General features: G+C 42.2%; 1 protein-coding gene across 3 annotated transcripts in view; it reads right to left on the bottom strand.

The window, feature by feature from the left end:
• The window catches only part of NECTIN3 (nectin cell adhesion molecule 3), a 129501-nt gene extending 109593 nt beyond the window's left edge, over nt 1-19908 (bottom strand). Inside the window, exon 1 of one of the 3 annotated variants that reach the window (XM_065913469.1) lies at nt 19491-19908. In XM_065913469.1, the coding sequence (XP_065769541.1) occupies nt 19491-19650 (160 nt within the window). In that variant the 5' untranslated portion in view covers nt 19651-19908. The remainder of the gene's footprint in view (nt 1-19490) is intronic. The other 2 variants (XM_065913468.1, XM_065913470.1) reach the window with 2 other exon arrangements.
• Nucleotides 19909-22817: the final 2909 nt, after the last annotated feature.

Here is a 22817-nt window from a genome sequence, read left to right on the forward strand (position 1 = left end):
GTAGAGTGATCATATAACTTGTTGCCTAAACCAAAAAACATCTTTTAGAGTGAAAAGAAGTGGAGGAGTATTATTGTTGACTATGCCAGAAATACAGTTGTAAGCCTAGACATTCCAAGGCAAACTGGGTTATATCACCTTTATGAAAGTCACCGTAACTAAGGATGAAAAACTGACCTGGGAGAAGGAATGAGAGACGTGTGTAGAATGAGAAAAGTTGAAACATTTTCTTCAGCTAAGCCCAAACTAGCGATTACTAATTTTACTTGGTAATATGTGGAAAAGCAGTAGAACTTGAGCTAGATCTTATTTAGGCAAGGTAGAGTTTTTCTAAAGGTGAGTTTTTCCAAACAGAGAATGGGTACTATAGGAAGAAGGACGAAAGCAAAGAGATTCACAGAAACAGAAAATACATGGGAAGTTTAGACAAGTAAGAAAAATCTGAAGTATTGGTAACAGATAACAGTGATGAAATCAGAAAGGCAAATTCTTCATTTGGTTTCTTTGCACATCCATTTTTTTCGCTAACACTTATTTAACACTTACCAATATAGACCAGGGTTTATGCTGGGAAAGGACAGAAAGAGACACATTCCATGCCCTTCAGGAGCTTAAAATCACATCAGGGAAATTGTAAATAAGAGGGAAAAAATAGGTAATATTGAAAAGTAAAAATACAAGAAGCCAAAACACTAGCTAGAAAAATTCAGGTAGTAGAAGTTCATATATTATAGTGGAAAAAATAAAGCACAGATGAAGAAATTAATTAGGAGATGTTCACCTGTGAATGTGACCTTATTTAGAAAACATACAGGCTCAATTTGCATATATATAAGAGATATACTAAAAGTCAATCATCTAACCAGCCATTTCAAAAAAAAATAATAATAATAATAAACCCTACAAAAGTTGTAGAAGAAAATACAGAACAGATAATGAAACAGAAAACAAACATGGGGACTTCCCTAATGGTCCAAGGTTTAAGACTCCACGCTTCCAACGCAGGGGGCTTGGGTTCAAGCCCCGACTGAGGAATTAAGATCCCCCATGCCATGAGGTAGGGGCCAAATTTTTTTTTTAAAAAGGGAAACAGAGAGAGCTTGGACAATGAGTCAAAGATAGATTCTTTGAAAGCTTTAATAAAACTGATTAACTCCTGGCAAGACTGATCCGAAAAAAAATAAATAAACCTGAGGAATGAGAAAGGGGGGCATTACCATTAGATACTCCAGGCAGTAAAAAGTTAGTTAAAAAATCTAACAACTTGAGGCCAACAGAGGTGCAAGCAGGAAACTGACAAATTCCTATAAAAACGCAATGTTCCAAACTGATGCAAGAAGAAAATGATTAATTAAAAAGTGAACTGAAACTAAAAATCCTTCCCATAAAAAAATTACTTCCAGTCCAGACAGCTTTACCAACAAATTCTACCAATTGAAAGAAAAAAAAAAAAGTATCAATATTTATTAAACTCTTACACAGAACAGAAAAAGATGCAGCAATTCTCAATTTTTTTGTGGGTCTAGCATGACCTTGCTCAAAATTTTGCAAGAGCACTATAAGAAAATTACAGGCCAATTCAATTGATAAACATAGATAGCAAAGAAAAAACTTAAAAAAAAAATAACTGAATCCTGCAATATAATAAAGGATACATTCATCAAAAACAAACTGGGATTATTCCGGAAACACAAAGATGATTTAACATTTTTTTAAAATGTAATTCACATTTAAAAAAAAAATCATATGATCATCTTAAAATTAACATAAAGCATTAGATAAAATTAAACTCTATTCATGATAAAAATTCACAGGCAAACTAGGAGTAAAAAGAAAATTTCCAAAACTGATAGAGATTAAAAAAAAAAAACTACAGCAAACATCATACTTAATTTTGAAATGTTGAACACTTTTTTACCTCTGAGATAAGGAATGAGACAACGATGACTGTGGTCACCACTTTAATTCAACATCATAGTGGAGGTCCTAGCCAGTGCAATAAGCAAAGGAAAAGGAAAAAAAAAAAAAAGTGTAAGGATTGGAGAGAAATAAGGCTTTAATTATTCATAGATGGCATGACTGTATAGATGGAGAATCCAGAAGATTCAACAAAGTATTAGAAATAAATGAAGTTATTTAGCAAGGTCTATATTTTTATATGCCTATAAACAGTATTATTTTAAAACATCATTTGTAATAACATCAAAAAATAACTTGAAATCTATAATTAAAATAACTGAAAGTTTATAGTTGTGCAAGACTTCTACACACAAAAAAACTAGTTTAATGGAAAGAAAGTAAAGAAAATCTCAGAAAATAAGTCAGGTTCATTGAGTTGGAAGATTCAGTATTATAAAGATATCAATTTAATCCCACATTAACTCATATAGATTTAATGTACTTCCACTAATATCCTTGGAAGTTTTCTGTAAAAACTGATAAACTGCCAATAAAGGTACATGGAAACGAAAAGGACCAAGGTTAACCACGCTAACTTGAACAAGTAGGTTAACTATTGCACCCGACACAGGATATGCTATTATCCACTTAGAATCAGACACTATGCTATTTGTGCACAGGCAGTAAAATGGACCAACGGAACAAAGAAGAGAGTCCAAAATTAAACCCAGGCATATATGGCTATTTTATTTATTATAAAGGCAGTACTGCAAAGCCAAGGGTCTTTTCCATAAATGGAGATGGTCAAGTGGATAATAAATGAAGAAAAATATGGACCCTACCTCATTAACCACAAAAATAAATTCTAGATGTTATCATATTAAAGGCAAAATAATAAAGTTTCTAGGGAAAAATGTTTTCATAATGATAATAACAAAGACTTTGCAAATAAGACACAAAGAATTAATTATAAAGAAAAAGATTAGTTTTGACTACATGAACATATATTAAAGTGTCTGTCCACAGATGCCATTAATACAGTGAAAAGGCCAGAGTGGGAAAAGCTATTTGCAATACATCTAACTGATAAGTGATTCACATCTAGAATTCAAAAACAACTCCTACAAATCCATAAATAAATGGCAATCCAAATGAATAAAATGGGAAGTGAATGAAAAGGTACTTCACAGGAGGATATTCAAATAGTCCATAATCCTTAGATCTTAGCCATCAGATAAGAATAAACTACAACCACAATATTAAATCATTATGCACTGACTGGAATGGATGAAAAAAAAATGAAAAGACAATTACTCCTTGGAAGAAAAGCTATGACAAACCTAGACAGTATATTAAAAAGTAGAGACATCACTTTGCCAACAAAGACCTGTCTAGTCAAAGCTATGGTTTTTCCAGTAGTCGTGTATGGATGTGAGAGTTGGACCACAAAGAAGGCTGAGTGCCAAAGAACTGATGTTTTTGAACTGTGGTGCTGGAGAAGACTCTTGAGAGTCCCTTGGACTCCAAGATCGGCTGCAGTCAATCCTAAAGAAAATCAATCCTGAATATTCATTGGAAGGACTGATACTAAAGCTCCAGTACTTTGGCCACCTGATGAGAAGAGCTGACTCCTTAGAAAAGACCCTGATGCTGGGAAAAATTAAAGGCAGGAGGAGAATGGGACCACAGAGGACAAGATGGTTGGATGGCATCACTGACTCAATGGACATAAGTTTGAGCAAGCTCTGGGAGATGGTGAAGGACAGGAAAGCCTGGTGTGCTGCAGTCCATGGGGCTTCAAAGAGTCGGACACGAGTGGGTGACTGAACACCAACAAAGGGCCAGTGAGGCAGTAGAGCAACTGAAACTCTTAAACACTACTGGTGGGAAGTGTAAGCTGTAACAAACACTCAGGAAGACCTTTTCAACCAAACCATGCATAAAACAAACCAGCAATTCCACTACCAAAAGAGTGGCACAGATGGTCCCCAACTATCCATGATTTAAGTATTTTTCAACTTTATGGCAGAGTAAAAGCGATATACATTCAGTAGGAAGTACACTTCCAATTCTGAATATCTCCTAGGCTACCAGTATGTAGGAGGATACTCTCCCACGGTGCTGGGCAGGGAGGGGCAGGTCCCGGTCAGTCACGCCATCCCAAGGGTAAACACACCCATTTTTTGAGTACAGTGGTCAATAAATTGCATGAGATACTCAATACTTCGTTATACAACAGAATTTGTGTTAGGAAGCTCAACTATAGGCTAATGCCAAGTGTTCTGAGCATGTCTGAGACAGGCTGGGCTATACAGGAGGCTTGCCAGGCGGTGGACGTGGTAAAGAATCCAGCTGCCAGTGCAGGAGATGCAAGAGACATGGGCTGGGTCCCTGGGTCGGGAAGACCCCCTGGAGCATTCTTACCTGGAAAACTCCATGGCCAGAGGAGCCTGGTGGGCTACAGTCCATGGAGCCACAGAGTCAGAGGTGACTGAACGATGAAGCTCGCGCGCTGCGTGCACACACACACACAAATATACACACAGGCTAAGCTGTGATGTCTGTTAGGATACGTATATTGAATAAATCTTGACTTATATTTTCAACTTATGGGGATGTAACCCCAGCATAAGTCAAGAAAGATATGTACAGAGATGTTCACAGCAGTGCTATTCATAAAAGCCCCAAAATGAAAATAACCTAAATGTCTACACAACATTAAAAATGATAAATGGTTAATTCTCCAAAATCAGCAAAGAAACAGAAAGTTCAAAAACAGGCAAAACTAATTTATGATGTTGAAGTCAGAATTCTGGTCATTACTAAAGATGAGAGAAGAACTGTGATTGGAAAACAACGGGAAGGGCTTCCTTGGTGGCTCAGATGGTAAAGAATCCGCCTGCAATGCGGAAGAACTGGGTTCGATCCCTGGGTTCAGAAGATCCCCCGGAGGAGGGCATGGCAACCCACCCCAGTATTCTTGCCTGGAGAATCCCCCTGGACAGAGGCGCCTGGTGGGCTGCAGTTCCTGGGGTCACAAGGAGTTGGATGCACCTGAGTGGCTAAGCACAGACGGAGCACAATAACGGGAAGGGGGCTGGGGAAGCGCTGGTAAAGATTCACTTCTTGACCAGGGTGATGTTTCTGTGGATGTGTGCACTTGCTAATAGTTCTTTAGATTACATATTCTCCATGTATACGTTTCTGTGTGTCTGTATCAATAATATACATGCACACATATGTGTATGTGTTTGTATGTATATACACATGTCAATATATATTATATTAATATTCATATGTGAGTTTTAGTATTTCCTGAATTAATGTCTCAAGTTTGGTTCAACCCAGCCCACACTTCACATCTTCAAATTCTGTATTTACCTGCCACTCTAACTTGAGCCTCAAATCTCACAATTAACACAGTCAAAACTAAAACCATTACCCCTTTGTTGTGAGGTGTTATATCCCCCTTTAAACATATACTGAAGCCGTAACTCCAGGTACCTGCGAGTGCCACCTTATTGGAAATAAGGTGTCTGCAGATGTAACTAAGATGTAAGCTGAGCACAGTCACACTGGAGCAGGCAGGCTTTAGCTCAGCGTGGCTGCTGTCCTCACAAGGGAAGGAACACGCCAGGACAGAAACAGGGAGAAGGGCCTGTGATGACAGAGGCAGTGACTGGGACACAGCTGTCACCCAAGGCACGCCCAGGGCTGGCGGCCGCCACTGGAAGTTAGGGTGAGGCAAGAAAGGATTCTGCACCAGAGGTTCAGAGGGAACACGGCCCTCCTGACACCTTGCTGTCAGACTGCCGGGCTTTAGAGCCAGGGGAGAATGAATCTCTGCTACCGGGAGCCGCGCAGTGTGTAGGATTTTGCTACAGCAGCCCTAGGAAACTAATAAATCCTTCCATCTGGTAACTGATTCTTCACCTCAACCTCCTTTTTAGCAGGATTTACATTATTCCCCCATCTGCCTAACACGTAATCTCCAAATGCACTAATTTTTACTCACTCTTCATATCCTAACATCATCAAGAGGTATTGTTTTGCCTTTTAATTCTCTTGTTTTTAAAATTTCCCTTTCATTTCTACCATCACCATCCACTTACTTTCTGTTCCTGGATGGAGCCACACCAAAGTTCCCTTCCCACCACCCTCACAAAGACAAAGAAGTCTCATCATAAAAATTAAAAAGCTTTTCTTCAACTCTCTGTAGCAGACACCCATAGAAAATTTATTCCTGGGCTATGGGACTTAGTAGTAGAATCCATGAACAAAAACAGAATCACCACAATGAGAATTCGAGCTCTAACACAGGAATTTGGGGACAACACATTCAGTCCACAATAACTGATACGTTACTCCCCCTCAAATTATTTGTTCACCTCCTCTTTCCCAAGAGCAAGTCCTACCCTACTGTTTTTTCATTATTCCTTCATTAATTTTTTTGAAAATTAACCTTTTTCCTAAATACTTTTACTAAATTACTGAGTCATCAATTTACTTTTCTTAACTACTAAATGTGTTGATCTATGAAGATTTTATTCCCAGATTATTTATCCCTTCCCTCTCTCTGATCTAATCAATGCACCTCAACCTTTAAAATTTTTTTCAGTCCCCTCCCTACTTCCACTTCCTTCCTCTCTTCTCTTCTCCCCCTCTGCCTCTCCCTCGAAGAGCTCATCTAATCCAAATACCTCAATACTGATAATTCCCAATTCCAAGTCCTTCCCTCCTACTCTCTCATAACAAATTTCTAACTACAGCTCTAAAATACATCCCAGAGGCACCACAATTAAAATGCCTCCACAAAGTTACTAGACTGATTCATTAATCCTTCTGCAGCCATGAAATTAAGACACTTGCTCCTTGGAAAAAAAGCTATGACAAACCTAGAAAGCATATTAAAAAGCAGAGACATTACTTTGTCAACAAAGGTCTGGATTATCAAAGCAATGGTTTTCCAGTAGTTATGTTTGGATATAAGAGCTGGACCATAAAGAATGCTGAGCACAGAAGAATTGATGCTTTTGAACTGTGGTGTTAAAGAAGACTCATGAGAGTCCCTTGGACAGCAAAGAGATCAAACCAGTCAATCCTAAAGGAAATCAATCCTGAATATTCATCGGAGGAACTAATGCTGAGGCTGAAGCTCCAATAATGTGGCCACCTGATACAAAGAGCCGACACTGAAAAGACCCTGATGCTGGGAAAGACTGAAAGTAAGAGAAGGGGATGACGGAGGACTAGATGGTTAGATGGCATCACTGACTCAATGGACATGAGTTTAAGCAAGCTCCAGGAGATGGTCAAAGACAGGGAAGCCCGGCATGCTGTAGTCCATGTGGTCACAAAGAGTTGGACATGGTTGAGTGAACAACAACAGTCCTCTTAGTCACTCAAGAACCCTAAGTTCACACCCAACTCTTGTCTCCTCAACCATGATGATACTCAGACACCATGTGATCTACTTCTCAGATCTATCCCTCCCTTCAAACATTCCTATCAAATTGCCGTCTGTCTCCACAATCCTCTCTTCCTACGTACAACTGCAATCGTTTTCCCTTTTGCTTGTCTCTCGTATCTCCCATATACCTTTTACGGTGCTGTCAGAGCTATAAAATATTCTGGAATCACAGACTCAGTAGTTACCTGCTTTCAAAAGCTTCTCACTGCCTCCCACACAAACTCTAATCTCCTCAGCATCAGCAAAGTATTTAAAATCTATGACTACCTTCCATAACAGATCAAACTTGAACCACATGGAAACATTAATTCCTTCCACAGAGTCCCCAGTCCAATGATCTTTTCAGCCTGGAATGCTTTTTTACTGATTTCTCTCAGAAATGGAAAACTCTTTCTTTAAGGTTCAGCTAGAAAATCAGGTCTTCTACTGAGTCTTTCTCAGTTAAACTCCTCCTTTTGAAGCAGTTAGATACACTTTGCAATTTTAACATAAGACAATCCATTTTCCCTTGGATTATGGTCAGTTGTATTTATAAAGCACTTTACTATAGTTTAATAAGGATTTCATTTAATTTTCGCAGCAATTCTGTAAAGGAGGTATCATTTAGCTAAGTGTATAAGGACTGAAGGGGCTTCCCTGATAGTTCATTTGGTTAAAGAATCCACCTGCAATGCAGGAGACCCTGGTTCGATTCCTGGGTCGGGAAGACTCCCTGGAGAAGGGATAGGCTACCCACTCCAGTATTCTTGGGCTTCCCTTGTGGCTCAACTGGTAAAGAATCCGCCTGCAATGCAGGAGACCTGGGTTTGATCCCTGGGCTGGGAAGATCCCCTGGAGTAGGGAAAGGCTTGGACACCATCGAGCAACTTTCACTTTCACTTCACATAATGACTGAAATAGGCAAAAAGATTAAGTAACTGAGTATAAAACAGACAAAGAGAAACACACACACTATCTTCTAATCCCAAAATCTGCTGACAATTAAATTTTACATTTCTTAAAGGCAAAAGACTCCGAGGGTCCTAGCATAGCCCTTTCTGTGTAACAGATGCTTTGTGTTCTAGTATTTTCTTTTCCTGTTTGACATAACCCTGTTTTACCTGTCTGAACTCAAATCATTCTTACAGTTCAAAAGTTTCATTTCCTCTAATCAGTGTTCTTGACTCTTCCAGGCCTTACTGAGCTTTTTTTTTTTCTTTTAGGCTGTATCACAGTGGGTTTATAAGCTTGAGAGCACTTATTCCACTGTGGTATCCTCTGTACTACCCATCACCAGGTTGGTGCCCTAGCATCTGTTTCTCGACTGATCTGCAGTAGTCTCCTGTCCATCCCCTGCTTCAACTTGTAAACCTTTTATTTTTTGCATTAAAGGTACAGATCAACTGTTGTTATCTCTATGTTATCATACTTTAACAGTAAACATCATTTAACCCACTCCTAAAATTTAAAGCACTCGTGTCAAGAAAGCCTTTTAATCGTCTGACGGAAGGAACGCCTGAGTGACTGTCTCAGACAACTGTAGAGGGCAGCAAAGCCCAGCGTGTTCTCTAAGGAAAGACGCGTGTTCTTCTCAGAGAGCTTCAGATCTGTTTTTACATTTTAACAGGCGCTGTTAACATTAAAGCTTTTATTATAAGAGAAGAGACTTTTTAACATGCTATATAAAAACTTCACCAGCTACTTATTTATGTAAACATTTTCACTAGCAGTTACAGGATATAACAAATATAAACATAATCAAAGCCCACACTCTTCTATACACATACAGAAAATAAGCCTGACAAACAATTCATGGTTTCAAAATAGCCACCATAGTTGCTAAATCTTTTACAAATAATCTAAAAGTTGACAATGTTTTAAACTGAAAAATGTAAAAATAATCTATCCTAAATACAGAAAGGAGTATCAATAGTCCAAAGAGTCTTATTTCTTGTTAAGTAAGACACCTTCATTAGTATTACTAACTCTAATCTTAATGTGCATTCTTTTTCTCATTCAACTGAAAAAGGTATACCAGCTTTAAAAGAAAAACAACACATCTTTGACACTGTGCTAGTGTGCAACAGAAGGTAACAACTTGAAAGAAGAGTTTCTTCCTGTTGTTTCAACACTAAAAGTCACTCTGCTTCTAATGTGGACTAGGCAAATGAAACTGTATCATCACGATAATCACACATTCATAACCTTAAAACTGCTCATAGGAGTGAGAAGCTAATACCAAAGTTGATGCTCAGTACAACTGCATTACTTGCATGTGTTTATCAAAGGTTTTGTTGGTAGTAGTTTTTACCTCTCTTAAGTAGCTGCTACAGCAATGAACACATGCAGACTCCTGGTTAGTGAAAAATGCTCTAATGCTCTAGCCCTGTGCCCTTAAGGAGAAGGACAGTACTGTTAGCTACGTACCTTGTACCTTCTCCCATCAGAATTTCTTTAGTGAAAAATAGAGAAGCTTTTTCAAAATTCTACATTTAAAATAAAATCCTTCTCACTGGAGAAGGAAATGGCACCCCACTCCAGTATTCTTGCCTGGAAAATCCCACGGACAGAGGAGCCTGGCGGGCTGCAGTCCATGGGGTCGCAGAGAGCGGACATGGCTGAACACACGGCTACTCCTAAGTAGACTCAGCTACAAGGCAGACCACTCTCTGACGCACTCGGCATGCGTCAACCATGAATGAGTGTCTCTAACCTAAATCAACTTATGAGTGAGTGTGGAGTTCATGACAAGGACACTTGTAAAATGAAATCTTCATCTAACCCAAGGTAGCAATGACTAAATTAAATACTGTATTAATAAGTTTCAAAACCAATGGCCTCCAATGTTTTAGTAATGACAATAATGTCTATCATGGATAACTCAGAGTCACTATATGAGATTCATCTTACCACAGTTTTCCAATACTAACACTTTATTAATACTTTTGTTTTTCCTCTGAAATGAAACCATTAAAAAGAGCCAAGCACATTTTAAATTTTATACAATGCTCTCAAATGTTAAGTTGGAGTCCTAGCTGTGTGCATCTATTTTTATATCCGCCTCTTGGTTTTCTCATGTCCTTTTCAGTAACTGCACTGGTATACTTCCATTAAAACAGAAAAGCTATCTTAAATATACCTACTCTATTTCTAAAACACAAACCCAGAATGATATGTACTATACATAAAGTGAGGTATATCCCAAAGAAACTGCTTAAGCTACATATATTTTAGGGTAAATAATACACGGCTAATATCAAAGAGGAAGAATTGCACTCCTCCTAGGTCAATTCCTCAAATTTCTCAGATTCAAAATGGGTAAGGCAATGAGGACAGAATATAAAGACAGGTATTAAAGACAGAACTAAAGAAAGCAAATGGAATTTTTAGAAAAAAAGAAAAGGCAGTGAAGAACATTTCTCACCAAGTAACATCTTTAAAGCCTATCAACCATTTCTAGTATATTAGATAAATAAATTCCTCCCCTATCTTAGGAAAGTAGCAATAGAAAAAAATGTCAGGATAGGAATAAATATCAAGTATACAAACCTCTTTAAGAATACATTCCCTATAGTGTGTTATGTACAACAAAATTTCTGCAGCAAAAACAAGTTGTTTAATTAAACTGCAGAAAAGGATACTTTACTGAAGAATTTCTTACGTCATTAATAAAGTAATGCACACAGTGATTTTCCAAGAGGGAGGGGGTTACACGGCTAGTTTTTCCCATTCGCAAATATATTCAATCACGGCACTTTTCCCCAGAAACTAGGGTTCTATTAAACACTTTGGAATACACTGCTCTAAACCTAAAAGCATGAAAAAATGAACAGAATTTGCTCCAGGGACTAAGGATTTGAAAGATAGCTAGGATCAGATAGGAAATGAAGTCAAATTCAGAGAAGTTTTTCTAGTTATTTATTATAGCTATTATTCTGTTTTATTATCCTATTTCAACACGGAAGATGAAACCATAAGCTAAGTATTCTCTTGATACCCTTTGTTGTACAGCAAAGTTGGTCAATTCTAAAACACTCATTAACAGGGAAAAAAGCAAATGTTTGGGAGCAAAAGTTGCTCCCCAATGATGCCTCTGGCACAGGATTATTTTGAGCTGAAAACAACCAAGGACCAAAAGACAGAAAGAAACTGTGACTTTCCCCCAACTGCCTAAAAAGCTTTTTTAGATAGTGGGCCTGGCATTGAGCTACCACCAGAGTTTTCTATAAAAGTAAAGGTAAAGTGCAGTGGGGAATCTGCACGGCCTAGAGGTCAGAGTCCGCTCTACGTCCCCACGGTGTCTACCAGGCCCAGCAAACACGTGTTTACCAAACATTTGTTTTACAGCTTTATGTGAGCTGCCTTCCTCCCCTTTGAAGTCTCAAATCACTACCTCCAGTACCCTGTTTTGTCTGTAGCCAAAGCTGGTATTTAATGTGAGGGAAGGGCTTCCCCAGTGGCTAGCTAGTAAAGAATCCGCCTGCAGTGTAGGAGACCGGGGTTGGGAAGATACCCTGGAGAAGGGAACTGCTACCCCCTCGAGTGTTCTTGCCTGGAGAATTCCATGAACTGTAGAGTCCATGGCATCCCAAAGAGTCAGACTCGACTGAGCGACTTTCATTTAAGCAGTTTCCTGAGTCTCTTCCATGTATACATGGCATCAAACTTCTATTTCATTTTCTCCTTTTAATCTGTCTCCTGTCAATGTAATTCAAACCACACAGGGGAAACTAGCAGGGCAGAGAAAAATTTCTCCCTCCCTGACACGTTAAAAATCTATAAGCTCAAAAAATAACCTGTGTTTATTCTGTAATAGGTGCTGGGATGCATACAGTGAAGCTTGAGGCAAAGTGTTTACTGCAAAGAGTATACATCATAGAACAACTCACAACTACATACTAAATAAAGAGTAAAAAGAGTAACTAGAGAGAAAAAAGCTCACTGTATGAAAGAAGTGGTGAGCAAAGTATTCATGGAGAAAATTAATTTCAAACTGGGTGCTCCAGAATTGGACTAGATAAGAAGGAAGAGTAATATCATTTTAGGTCTTTTGAGTTAAGTACCACAGAAGGGCATAACCTACTTTGGAGACCACATATAGTTTAGACCTGTACTGTCCAATATGGTAATCACCAGCCACACTGACTTCTGAATACATGAAATACAGCTTATCCAAACAACAATCTGTAAGTGTATAGTACACATCAGATTTCAAAGACTTATGACAAAAGAAAAAAAATGTAAAATATCTGAATTTTTAAATATCAACTCATGCTAAATAACATTTTGGTTGTACTGTGTTAAATAAAATATATTAATTTCTCATGTTCCTTTCATTATTTTTTGAAAGTGGCATCAGGATAACTTAAAACTATGTATATAGTTCACAGGTCTCTATTGGGACATTGATGGTTTAGACTAAATTTTACTTTGTTGTTAAGCTCTTGCTATAAAGAAATATGAGCACCCACTGCATACCTAGTATATGAGATACAGTAGTAAACAAAATAATGACCACATCTGGTCAAATCATATATAAAAATGCCATGATAAACAGTACTCATGAAGGGAAGAAACAATCAACTGAAGATGTCTCTTAAAACACAAATGCCCCAATCACCAGGCTACACTCTCCACCCACTTGCAAAATTCTTGATCCAGTAAGTCCACAGTGGGGCCTGGGATGCTGTTTCAAAAAAGATTTCCTAGTAACTAGTATTTGAACCTATCAATACACCGTACTTTTGCTGACCTTGGGTAGCTGAGAATAGTGATTTATAGATATACCCTTGGAGAAGGCAATGGCACCCCACTCCAGTCCTCTTGCCTGGAGAATCCCAGGGACGGAGGAGCCTGGTGGGCTGCAGTCCATGGGGTCGCTGAGAGTCAGACACGACTGAGCAACTTCACTTTCAAGCATTGGAGAAGGAAATGGCAAACCACTCCAGTGTTCTTGCCTGGAGAGTCCCAGGGACGGGGGAGCCTGCTGGGCTGCCGCCTATGGGGTCGCGCACAGTCGGACACGACTGACGCAACTTAGCAGCAGCATACCCTCCTCCTTTTCAAAAAAGTTTTACTTCTGAAGAAATCTAACAGCTTAAAGTAAAGCGCCTCTACTGGTACAACAGTCAACCTATTAAAAAAAAAACAAAACTATTAAACTATTCCTATTAAAGGAAACCAAATAAAGTAAAAAAAGAAAAAAACTGTTATAATCTCTCCTATCTATAGAGTCACAAGTATAATTAAACATCTCACAGCTACAAAATAATCATCAGAAATGCTGTCAATTCTTTGTCATTTAAACCAGTTATGGGCTGGTATGTTCTACATACCATACCTCAAATTCCAGTTTATGAGTATCTACTCACAATACTACAGGGTACTTCTTTCCTACTGATCTTAATTAGCAAACTGAATATTGGGCAATTAACAGGGCTGCAAGTAAAATAATCTCCCTGAATGCAATATTAGAGAAAACATGTAAAAGTCACAACATAAGTATGCAATACAATATCGTTTCTGAAACAGCTGTAATACTTACAATGTAGCTGCATCTAGACTTACAGGAGACAGCCCTCACTAAAATTTTAAATTAATGACCATACTGTAATAAGTGAGCCATTTAGCAAAAAACCTAAAATTCACCCTTGATAAAGATTCACAACAAGTTTTATTTACATAAATAATCAATCTATGTCAGAGCCTAAAACAGAAAATCGTTAAGTTTCACAAACTCAGGAAAGGATATGGGTTCAAGACAATTTCCGATAAAAACATAAAAGGTAACCAAAAGGATGACATTAATGGTGCTAAGATTTTTGGATCTAAGTTTCTGACACACTCATTACTTACTTAAAGGTTCTTTGATTTTAGCCTATATTTACATATTAATAAGCCATTTTCAGGGCTTCTCTGATAGATCAGTTGGTAAAGAGTATGCCTGCAATTCAGGAGACCCCAGTTCAACTGGGAAGATCCTGGGTCGGGAAGATCCCCTGGAGAAGGGATAGGCTCCCCACTCCAGTATTCTTGGGCTTCCCTGGTGGCTCAGCGGGTAAAGAATCCACCTGCAACGAGGGAGACCCGGGTTTGATCCCTGGGCTGGGAAGATGCCCTGGAGAAGGGAATGGCCACCCACTCCAGTACTCTCGCCTGGAGAGTCCCAGGGACTGTATGGTTCACAGGGTTGGAAAGGGTAGGACACGACTGAGAGACTTTCACGTCACTTCACTTCGGCCATTATTTATTAAATGCCACATCCTTCACAAATCACGTATTCAGAATTGCCAACTTTATGAGGACTTTAATAGAGCACAGAATATGCCATAGGAATATGTTATTTACTCACTAATTTTTTAAGGGGTAAGCAACAGAATACCAAAATACTCCTTTTTAACAAGGGTATCACAGCCAGCTTCACTTCAATCATTTTCAAATAAAACGCAATAAGCCATAAGCTTTGTTCCTTAACTATACAGATGCAAAATGTACCTTAGAGTTGCTGAATCACTTTTTACACACACATATATATGCATAAGTGACATAAATAAGGTTAAAACAGTAAATATACCCACACTCACAAATATATTATTGACTAGCTTTTCCCAATTCCTATTTTGGACAGTGTAGCTAAATGCAAAATTTGCTCTTTTTTGCTTCCTTTTAAATTTGGGTCACTTTCCAATTATATCCGTCTTAGAAGCAGGAAGATTGATATGGGCAATATATATTGTAGGCTCCAACCTGATAATACCAGTAGCTTGCTAAAGTAGAAATGAAATTATGACTCCATCTTCAACTGCACAGTTTCAACTCTACACTTTCAGTATAACCACTAACATTCTAAGTGATCACACAGAGCCGCCAAGTCCTAAAACATTCTCCATCATTATGGAACCATCCAACTAGATTCCATACAATCACACAGCTGGGTTAATTTTACTACATCCTAAGATTCTGAAAACTGGTCTGTATACTTATCTGAGGTAAATTTAACAAACACTTCAAGAGCACTGACTGGGCTATACATTCAAAATAAAGATGAAAATATAAAAAAAGCAAGTCAATCAAGTTGAAAACCCAATTACTGAAGTCATCAGGGTAATATTTAAGAATGACAAAACTGCTGGTCTCTCTTTGTTGTTTTAGTAGCTAAGTCGTGTCCAACTCTTCTGCCACCACGTGGACTACAGCCCACCAGGCTCCTCTGTTCATGGGATTTCCCAGGCAAGACTACTGACATGGGCTGCCATTTACTACTTCTCTAGGGGATCTTCCCAACCCAGGGGTCGAACTCACAGCTGATTCACTGACAGGCAGATTCTTCACCACTGAGCCACCAAGGAAGCCCCTAACAATAATATGAAATAAAATAAATGCTAAAATTTGAATGTATATTCCATGCATTCTGCTATTTTCTTTCATTTAATCCTCATAAGAACTCTATAAGCAAGTTGATATTACCCTTTTTTGAAAAGATGAGAAAACTTAAATTTACGGAGGTTAAATAACTTGCCAAAGAGTCACACAGCTGGTAAGTGATGATCTTTTTTCAGATTCAAACTGCCTATTTAGTGCCTTAACCATAAAGTGCAGAGAGCAAACTTATACCACCTACCACAGTGACCTATCTCAGTAAGAAAATCTGACACAACTGATTTTTTCTTAGGTAACTTTTTTTCCTCAGTTTACACTAACATCCCTACATAGTTGGTTAGGTTCTCCTCTTCCGGGTAATCGACAGTACCTCATGCACAAATCTATCATAAACACCAAGCTGTCCTATATGAAAGTCGCTCAGCTGTGTCTGACTCTCTGTGACCCCGTGGGCTGTAGCCCGCCAGGTTCCTCTGCCCGTGGATTTCTCCAGAGAAGGATCCTGGAGTGGGTAGCAGTCCCCTTCTGCAGGGGACCTTCCCAACCCAGGGATCGAAGCCTGCACTGCAAGTGGATTCTTTACCGTCTGAGCCATCAGGGAAGTCCTACAATCGTCGATTTACATTACGTCTATTATACTGCTGTAAGCTCCTTGAAGCCAGGACTCTGCCTTATTCAGTGTCCTCCAGTGTCTAACAAGCGCCATGAATAAAGAAATTTCTGAAAGTGCTGTTAAATGGTCCATCATCATATTAGATTTTTTCTTCTATAATCTTCTAAATATCTATTTAAGATAAAACCTTGTTGAAAATGGGAAGAGCTGGAACTTAGGTCAATAGTCTATCTTCTCTCTCATCGATACGACATCCCTGCTAATATTCTCTGTCCCTCAAGAAAAATATTGGAAGGGAAACTAAGATAAATCTCATCATATATGAATTGATTATTGGCATCATAAAGAAATGTGGACTTCCAGAATTAAATAAATGAGGTTTATCAAGTCAGAAAATGTTGAAAATCTAGTCCTCTTAACCTTTTATACCTATGATTTATCAGGTGTAATACACACACACACACAAACTAACCCTGACGAGTGAGAATTTCAGTTCTTCAAATAGGACAGATAATGTACACCCTTCAGAAGAGCAAATCTAATTACTTTTTTACAGTTTTCAGAATATCATGTCTACTAGTTTGAATGTGAGGGCTTTTTTATAGCAGTAAAATTAGCATGACATAAAAATGATATTGTGCTGAGAGGATCCTGCAAGAGTTTAGCATTGTTACGGCCATGCTACATGCAACCAGAATATCAAAAACCGCAGCAAAAAGAAAAAAAGAATCTGTATGTGGTAAAAATAAGTAAAGCACTCTAATTAATAAATCATCATAGAGTCATCTCTTTAAAGCCTAAAAATCTTCTCATTTCTAACAACTTCCAAAGCATTGTAACTCAACTACACTTGAACAAAATTTTATAAATAAATAAAACTAAACTCAAACATCAGTACATGCCAAAGCTTGTAAGTAGTACTATGAATGTTAGATCAATGCACAGGTTACAAAAAGAAATTTCCGTTTCCATACTTGCTAAGTATCCATAAATCAGGACAACTGTGCCCTATTCAAAGACTTAATTCTAAAATAAAGGTTGACAGAAAAAAAAAAAACCTGTCATAACGGTTCACAAATTAGGGTGTTATAACACTATATGCCAAAAAAAGGAAGCTCTTTAAATGAGCAGTGCACAGTAATACAAAGCTAGTGTCTGTCTCTACAACTACAAGCAGAGACGACTCTTAAAAACTTAAATTTACATCTCTCTAAATCACAGTCCATTTGCCTATGCTACTTGAATTTTCAGAACTCTAAAATATCAAGCACATTATTAAGGAGATGATTTTTTTAATTCCTTTCTTCTTTCATGTGAATTTCAATGTGTTTCTTCAAAAAGTAAACAGTTTACTTTCACAATAACTATGAAATTACCCAAATTTAATTTTCCTTCTATTACCTGTACATATTACCTTGCTTCAGTCTTCTATGGGGCTTTGCTTAGCTGGATAAACCTTTACTGCAAGTATCAATATTCTTGGTCTTTAACACAGTCTGAATCAGAATAGTAAACTGTTAACATCCCCCTCCCATTTTCCTCCCACATTAAGGAGTATTCCACAATACTTCTTAATGCAAAAGAACAGTACACAAAATTCAATCCAGAATCTTGCATCAATATAAAGAAGTAACAGCATTAAGAACTGTGTCCTGAAACCAAACATCTGAGGAGTGGGACTACAGAAACAATGTAGATTAGATAACATGCCATTTATCATACTATACTCTGTAAATCAGAAACTGTCATTACAGTGCTTTAAACGTGACAGTGATTTGGTAGTGGAAATTCTCATCCTATAAGGGGCACTCAATCTCTTGAAAACTTTGCCTTCCTCATAACCAGCCACCCCAACACACCCACACGGTACAGGGGTATAGGGTTCTCTTCTAAAGCACACCATCCAAGAAAACCGCACACATCTCTTCTGGTAGTAATTACTGGTAAAACTTCCTGGTTTCTTCTAAAATTTCATTAAACGCTGACATCCAAGAGCAGATTTAAGTACCAGAAAAACGTCTCAGGTAAAACACGCTTTGAGCAAGCCTAAGTTTCCTCTCCACTTTCCTGCTAGGTGGGAGTCAGCGAATGAATAACGTTCTGCTGTGTCCCGGTATCACCAAAAGACAGAGCCAGTCCCCAGAGCCAGACCGGTGGCGGCCTTAGTCTACGGAACCGCCGCCTTCCATGAAGGATCACGCAAGTCTACGTCTCCCGCGTGAAACGGAGGTATTTATTTAACGATACTCTTAGCAAGGAGGCTTCTAGCCTCTGATGCCTAGGAAGTGAACTTACAACGCGACCACCTCCCCAATGCGACACCACTGTAACAGAACATGCGGGAAGAACGGCAGGGAAGGGGCGCGGGGCTTGTTCTGACCAGAACCGCCGGGGCGCAGCCCACGCAGTCAGGCATTTTACACAGAAATCAAAGTCCTGAAGACAAACTGGCTCAGCTGAAATAAACACGGACAGTGAGACAGGCGTCCCACAGACTGGAAGGCAGCGACAGGCTCAACGCAGAGCGGTCCAGAGGCTGCCAGGGCAGAAGGGGCCGCAGGACCCGAGGAAACCGCAGGGGCGGCTGCAGGGAGGCTGACACGGTGCCTTCTCCCGGGCGGAAGGAGGAGCGGGTGGGGGCCCAAAGGCTTCATTCCGTCGTCGGTTCTCGCGTTCCTAAAGGTATCTCGGCTCACAGCTCAAGTTTCACCCGGGAAAAAATGAGGCGGCAAACCAGCATCCCATCACCTCAGCGCCAGCACAGAAGTCCGCGCTCTCGGCTTCCTCCGGGTAGGAGCGAGCAAGTAACGGTCCCGAGAGCAAACAGCGAGGACGCCCGTCGCGCGGCGCACTCGGCGTCCGGACGGAGCACCCCGGGCCAGACCCCGGCCGGCGGCGTGGCGAGCCGCGCGGCCGCGGGGGAGGGGAGCGCGCAGCCGGCGCCTCAGCCGCCGGCCCCGGCCCTTCCCCGGCCTCGCCCCGGGCGCGGCGAAAAGTTTCCAGCCAAAGTCCACGGCGCCCGCTCGCGCAGCCAACCGCCGAACACAACCGCCTTCCGCGCGAGAGAACGGCCCGCGCCGGCGCGGCCGCGGCGCAGGGACCCTCGGCCCGCCTCCCCTCAGCCCGCGCCGGCGGCCGGGGTTCACCTACCACAGAGCCAGGAGAGGAGCAGCAGCGGAAAGAGCAGCAGCGGCGGCGGCGGCGGCGTCGGGGGCGGCAGCGGGAGCCCGGCCCCGGGGGGAGGCGCGGCGGAAAGTTGTGCCTTGCCGCCTCCGGGGCCCAGAGGAGCCGGCCCCGGGGTCCGCGCCATCCCCCACCCGCCCCCCGGCCCGCTGGCTCTCCCGCCGCCCGGCTCCCCGGCCCCGGCGCCTCCGGCTCTGGGCGGCGGCGGCGGCAGCGGCCTCGGCGGAAGGTCCGGTGCGCGCGTCCCTAACTCCCAGTTCTGGGGCCGTCGCCGCCGGCTGACTCTCCGCCGAGCGCTCGCGGCTGCTTCGACTCCGCCGTCGCCGACGCCACTGCCGAGGCTGAGGCGGGAGCCGCCCGCCGCCGCCGCCGCCGCCACTCCCCTCCCCCCGGCCGGCACCCGCCCACTTCGAACTCCTGGGAACTCGGAACGCACCACCCCGCCCCGCGCGGGAGGGGGAGAGGAAGCCGGACCCTCGGAGCCGCAGCGGGGGCGCGCCCGCCCCACCCGCGCGCCTCGCGCGCCCGCCCTACCCCGAGCGCGAGCGCGGCTCCTCCCGCCCCGCCCGGCACGCGCCCCGCCCCTTCAAAAAACCCCAAATCTCCTTCTCCTCTAAGATAACGGGGTTTCTCCCAAGGCAGGGCCCTAAGGAGGACCGAAAATCCGGAACGGGCTCGGCGGCCCCGCCCCTCGCGATCCTGCCCTGCGCCCCCGCCAGCCTTCCCGATGGTCTCGCCCACTCCGCCCCTCGCGGGTCCGCCGCGGCCCCAGCGCGATAGAGGCGGAGGGCGGTGGGGCGGCCGCGCTCGCGGCTCGGCTGGCCCGGGCGGCCTCCTCCCTCTGGCGGGGACCCGGAGGAGAGCGGGTGGGGCGAGGGAGGCACGGTGGGGCTGCCCTTCCGTTGCCCCGGCCAGAGGTTCCTGTCCGGGGAGCTGGACGTATTCCGCGGGGCTCGTCCTCCCCCCCCTCGCCGGGGCCTGGAGGAGGGACCTTCTCCCTCCTGCTCACGGGACAGCTGAGCTCCCGAATCCCGCCTTTCTGCCCAGCCCCGCTTCCCGCTCAGCCCGCCGAGGCACGTTTGCACAGGCGTTCCTTGCCCCTTTCTCATGGAGGGCAGCTTGGTGAAAGGCTCGGCGGAGCCGGGCGAGGAGAGGGGCCGCAGCAGGTCTTTTCTCGCCCTCGCTGCTCTGGCCGCCCGGCGGTCCGCTGTCCTCGCCGGGCGGCTGGCAACAGGAGGCCGCGGGTTTCCCTGACCGGAGCGCCTGGAGTGCGGTGGTGTTTTTCTTTGGTTTTGTTTCATTTGCATGTGCGCACGTGTGGTTTTATTTTCGTGGCCTGTTTTCCCGTGCACTGATCGCGGGGCAGTGACCTGGAGAAATATTACATATCTGCCCGTGAGAGGCGCGTCTGTGGCCCCCCGCGACCCTCCTTCACCCCGGCGGCTGCGCACCCTGCCCTCTTCGTGTGCCCGCCGCGCACTGCCGGGCGGCTGAGCCCTGCAGCCGCAGCCACCGGCGGCTCTGCGGGGTGGTGGACGGTGGCCGCTATCCCGAGGGGGCTGGGGGCGGGGGACACGCGTCCTCAGCCCTGACACCATTAATTTTATGTGGGTCCTGCCATCGCCACCAGATACCACATATGTGCTGCAATAAGAATAAAGTCAAAAAAGGATTTGGCCGCCTGCCGCAGCTAAACGAATGATCCTCTCTCGCCAAGATCACGCTGTCCTCCGCGTTCAGTCGCTAGGGCTCCCCGGCCTCCACCCACTAACTTCACGTTTTACTCACCTCCAAGACTACACGCAGAGCTACCCCTGCCCACCGATCTTTTTTTCTTTCTTAACTTCCGCCGCCCATCCTGTCTTCCAGCGCTCGGTTTAAAGACCCCTTTTCCTCCACCCCCTTTTCTCGCTCCCTCTCCATTCCTGTCTGCCTCCGTCGTCCCCTGCAAGCCTGTCTCCTGCAACCGCTCCTTTGCATCACCTAGTCTGAATGGACTTAAGAATAAACCCTGTCCTGCGTCGCTCCAGGAGATGCCCTGATGATGATCATAACTGACTAAATGTAGCTATTGTGACATTCCTCAGCTGTGCTGACACCACCGTTTCCCTAGAGAAAAAATTCCCCCCTATTTTCACATTCCCTAAACCTAATTTCACAGTTAAATTTAGGCAGAGCCCACTGCGCCATGACTAGCTAATTATGTTTAGATAGCACTTTAACACATTGTTGATACTCAGTTAAATGTTAAACAGCCAGAATTTTGATACTGCTAGCCAGTTCATTCCCCTAGTCTTTCCCTGATAGTTCCAGTCTCCAGATAAAAAGTAATTTAGCCAAGATTTGAAAAGGTGCCAAAGACTCAATATGGGGGCCATCATGCAATTGCTACAGAGACCATGAAGGATTAGGCGGTTTAGTGCTTCTCAAAGGGGTGATACGGAGCTTTAGAGAATATATTTCCTCCGTATTTTGAGAACTGGATTAGTATGCTATGATTATATTCTCCACTGACCTAAAGTGAAGGGAGTATGGAAGGACCAGTATTTTATAAATGTAATATAAAATTGAAAAGAGCACCATGCTGGTGTTTTATGTGCATACATGCATTATGTTTTAATAATAATAATTTGTTTTAATACACCAGCTTCAGCCAGAGATGTCAAAGCAAGAAAGGTTACAATTACTGTTATACCTCCTTGATAGCCAGAGGAACCTAGGCACGAAGTTTGCAAACTCTACAAGCCAGGGGTGGTGGTCTCACCACCAGAATCAAGTTCTTGCCTTCTGGTAGACACCACTGACCTCCAAAGATTCCTTTTAAAAAGTTAAAAACAAGTTGACTAATTCAGACTTCTACTTTCTACATGTCCAGTCTCAAATACATTCCTCTCAAATGAAGACATACCCACCTTAAGTTTTCCTGTAGGAAATTATTACCATCTACAGAGAAAGATTTTACATTACATGGTACAACTCACTCTTTTCAAGAACTAGAAATACTGTTATTTCTCTTAAAGCCTTTAACATAAGAATATAACTGGGTTATATCATTTTCAGATGTCTAACTTTACAGGTAAGTTCACTTTTATTGTTTGAGTGGCAAACTGGTTGAAGGAATACTTAATCATAGTTAGTATTGACATCTCTGGTACCACTGAATCCAAAGTATTCATGTATTTTCCAAGAAAAAAAAATTATCTGAACAGAAAGCAACATGATTCTAATGCCAACAGTGATTTCATTGTTTTGGATTAAGAGCACTGATGGTATCCATCCCACTTTCTGCCTTAA

The sequence above is a fragment of the Muntiacus reevesi genome, chromosome 21 (assembly GCF_963930625.1).
Source record: "Muntiacus reevesi chromosome 21, mMunRee1.1, whole genome shotgun sequence".
Taxonomy (NCBI): domain Eukaryota; kingdom Metazoa; phylum Chordata; class Mammalia; order Artiodactyla; family Cervidae; genus Muntiacus; species Muntiacus reevesi.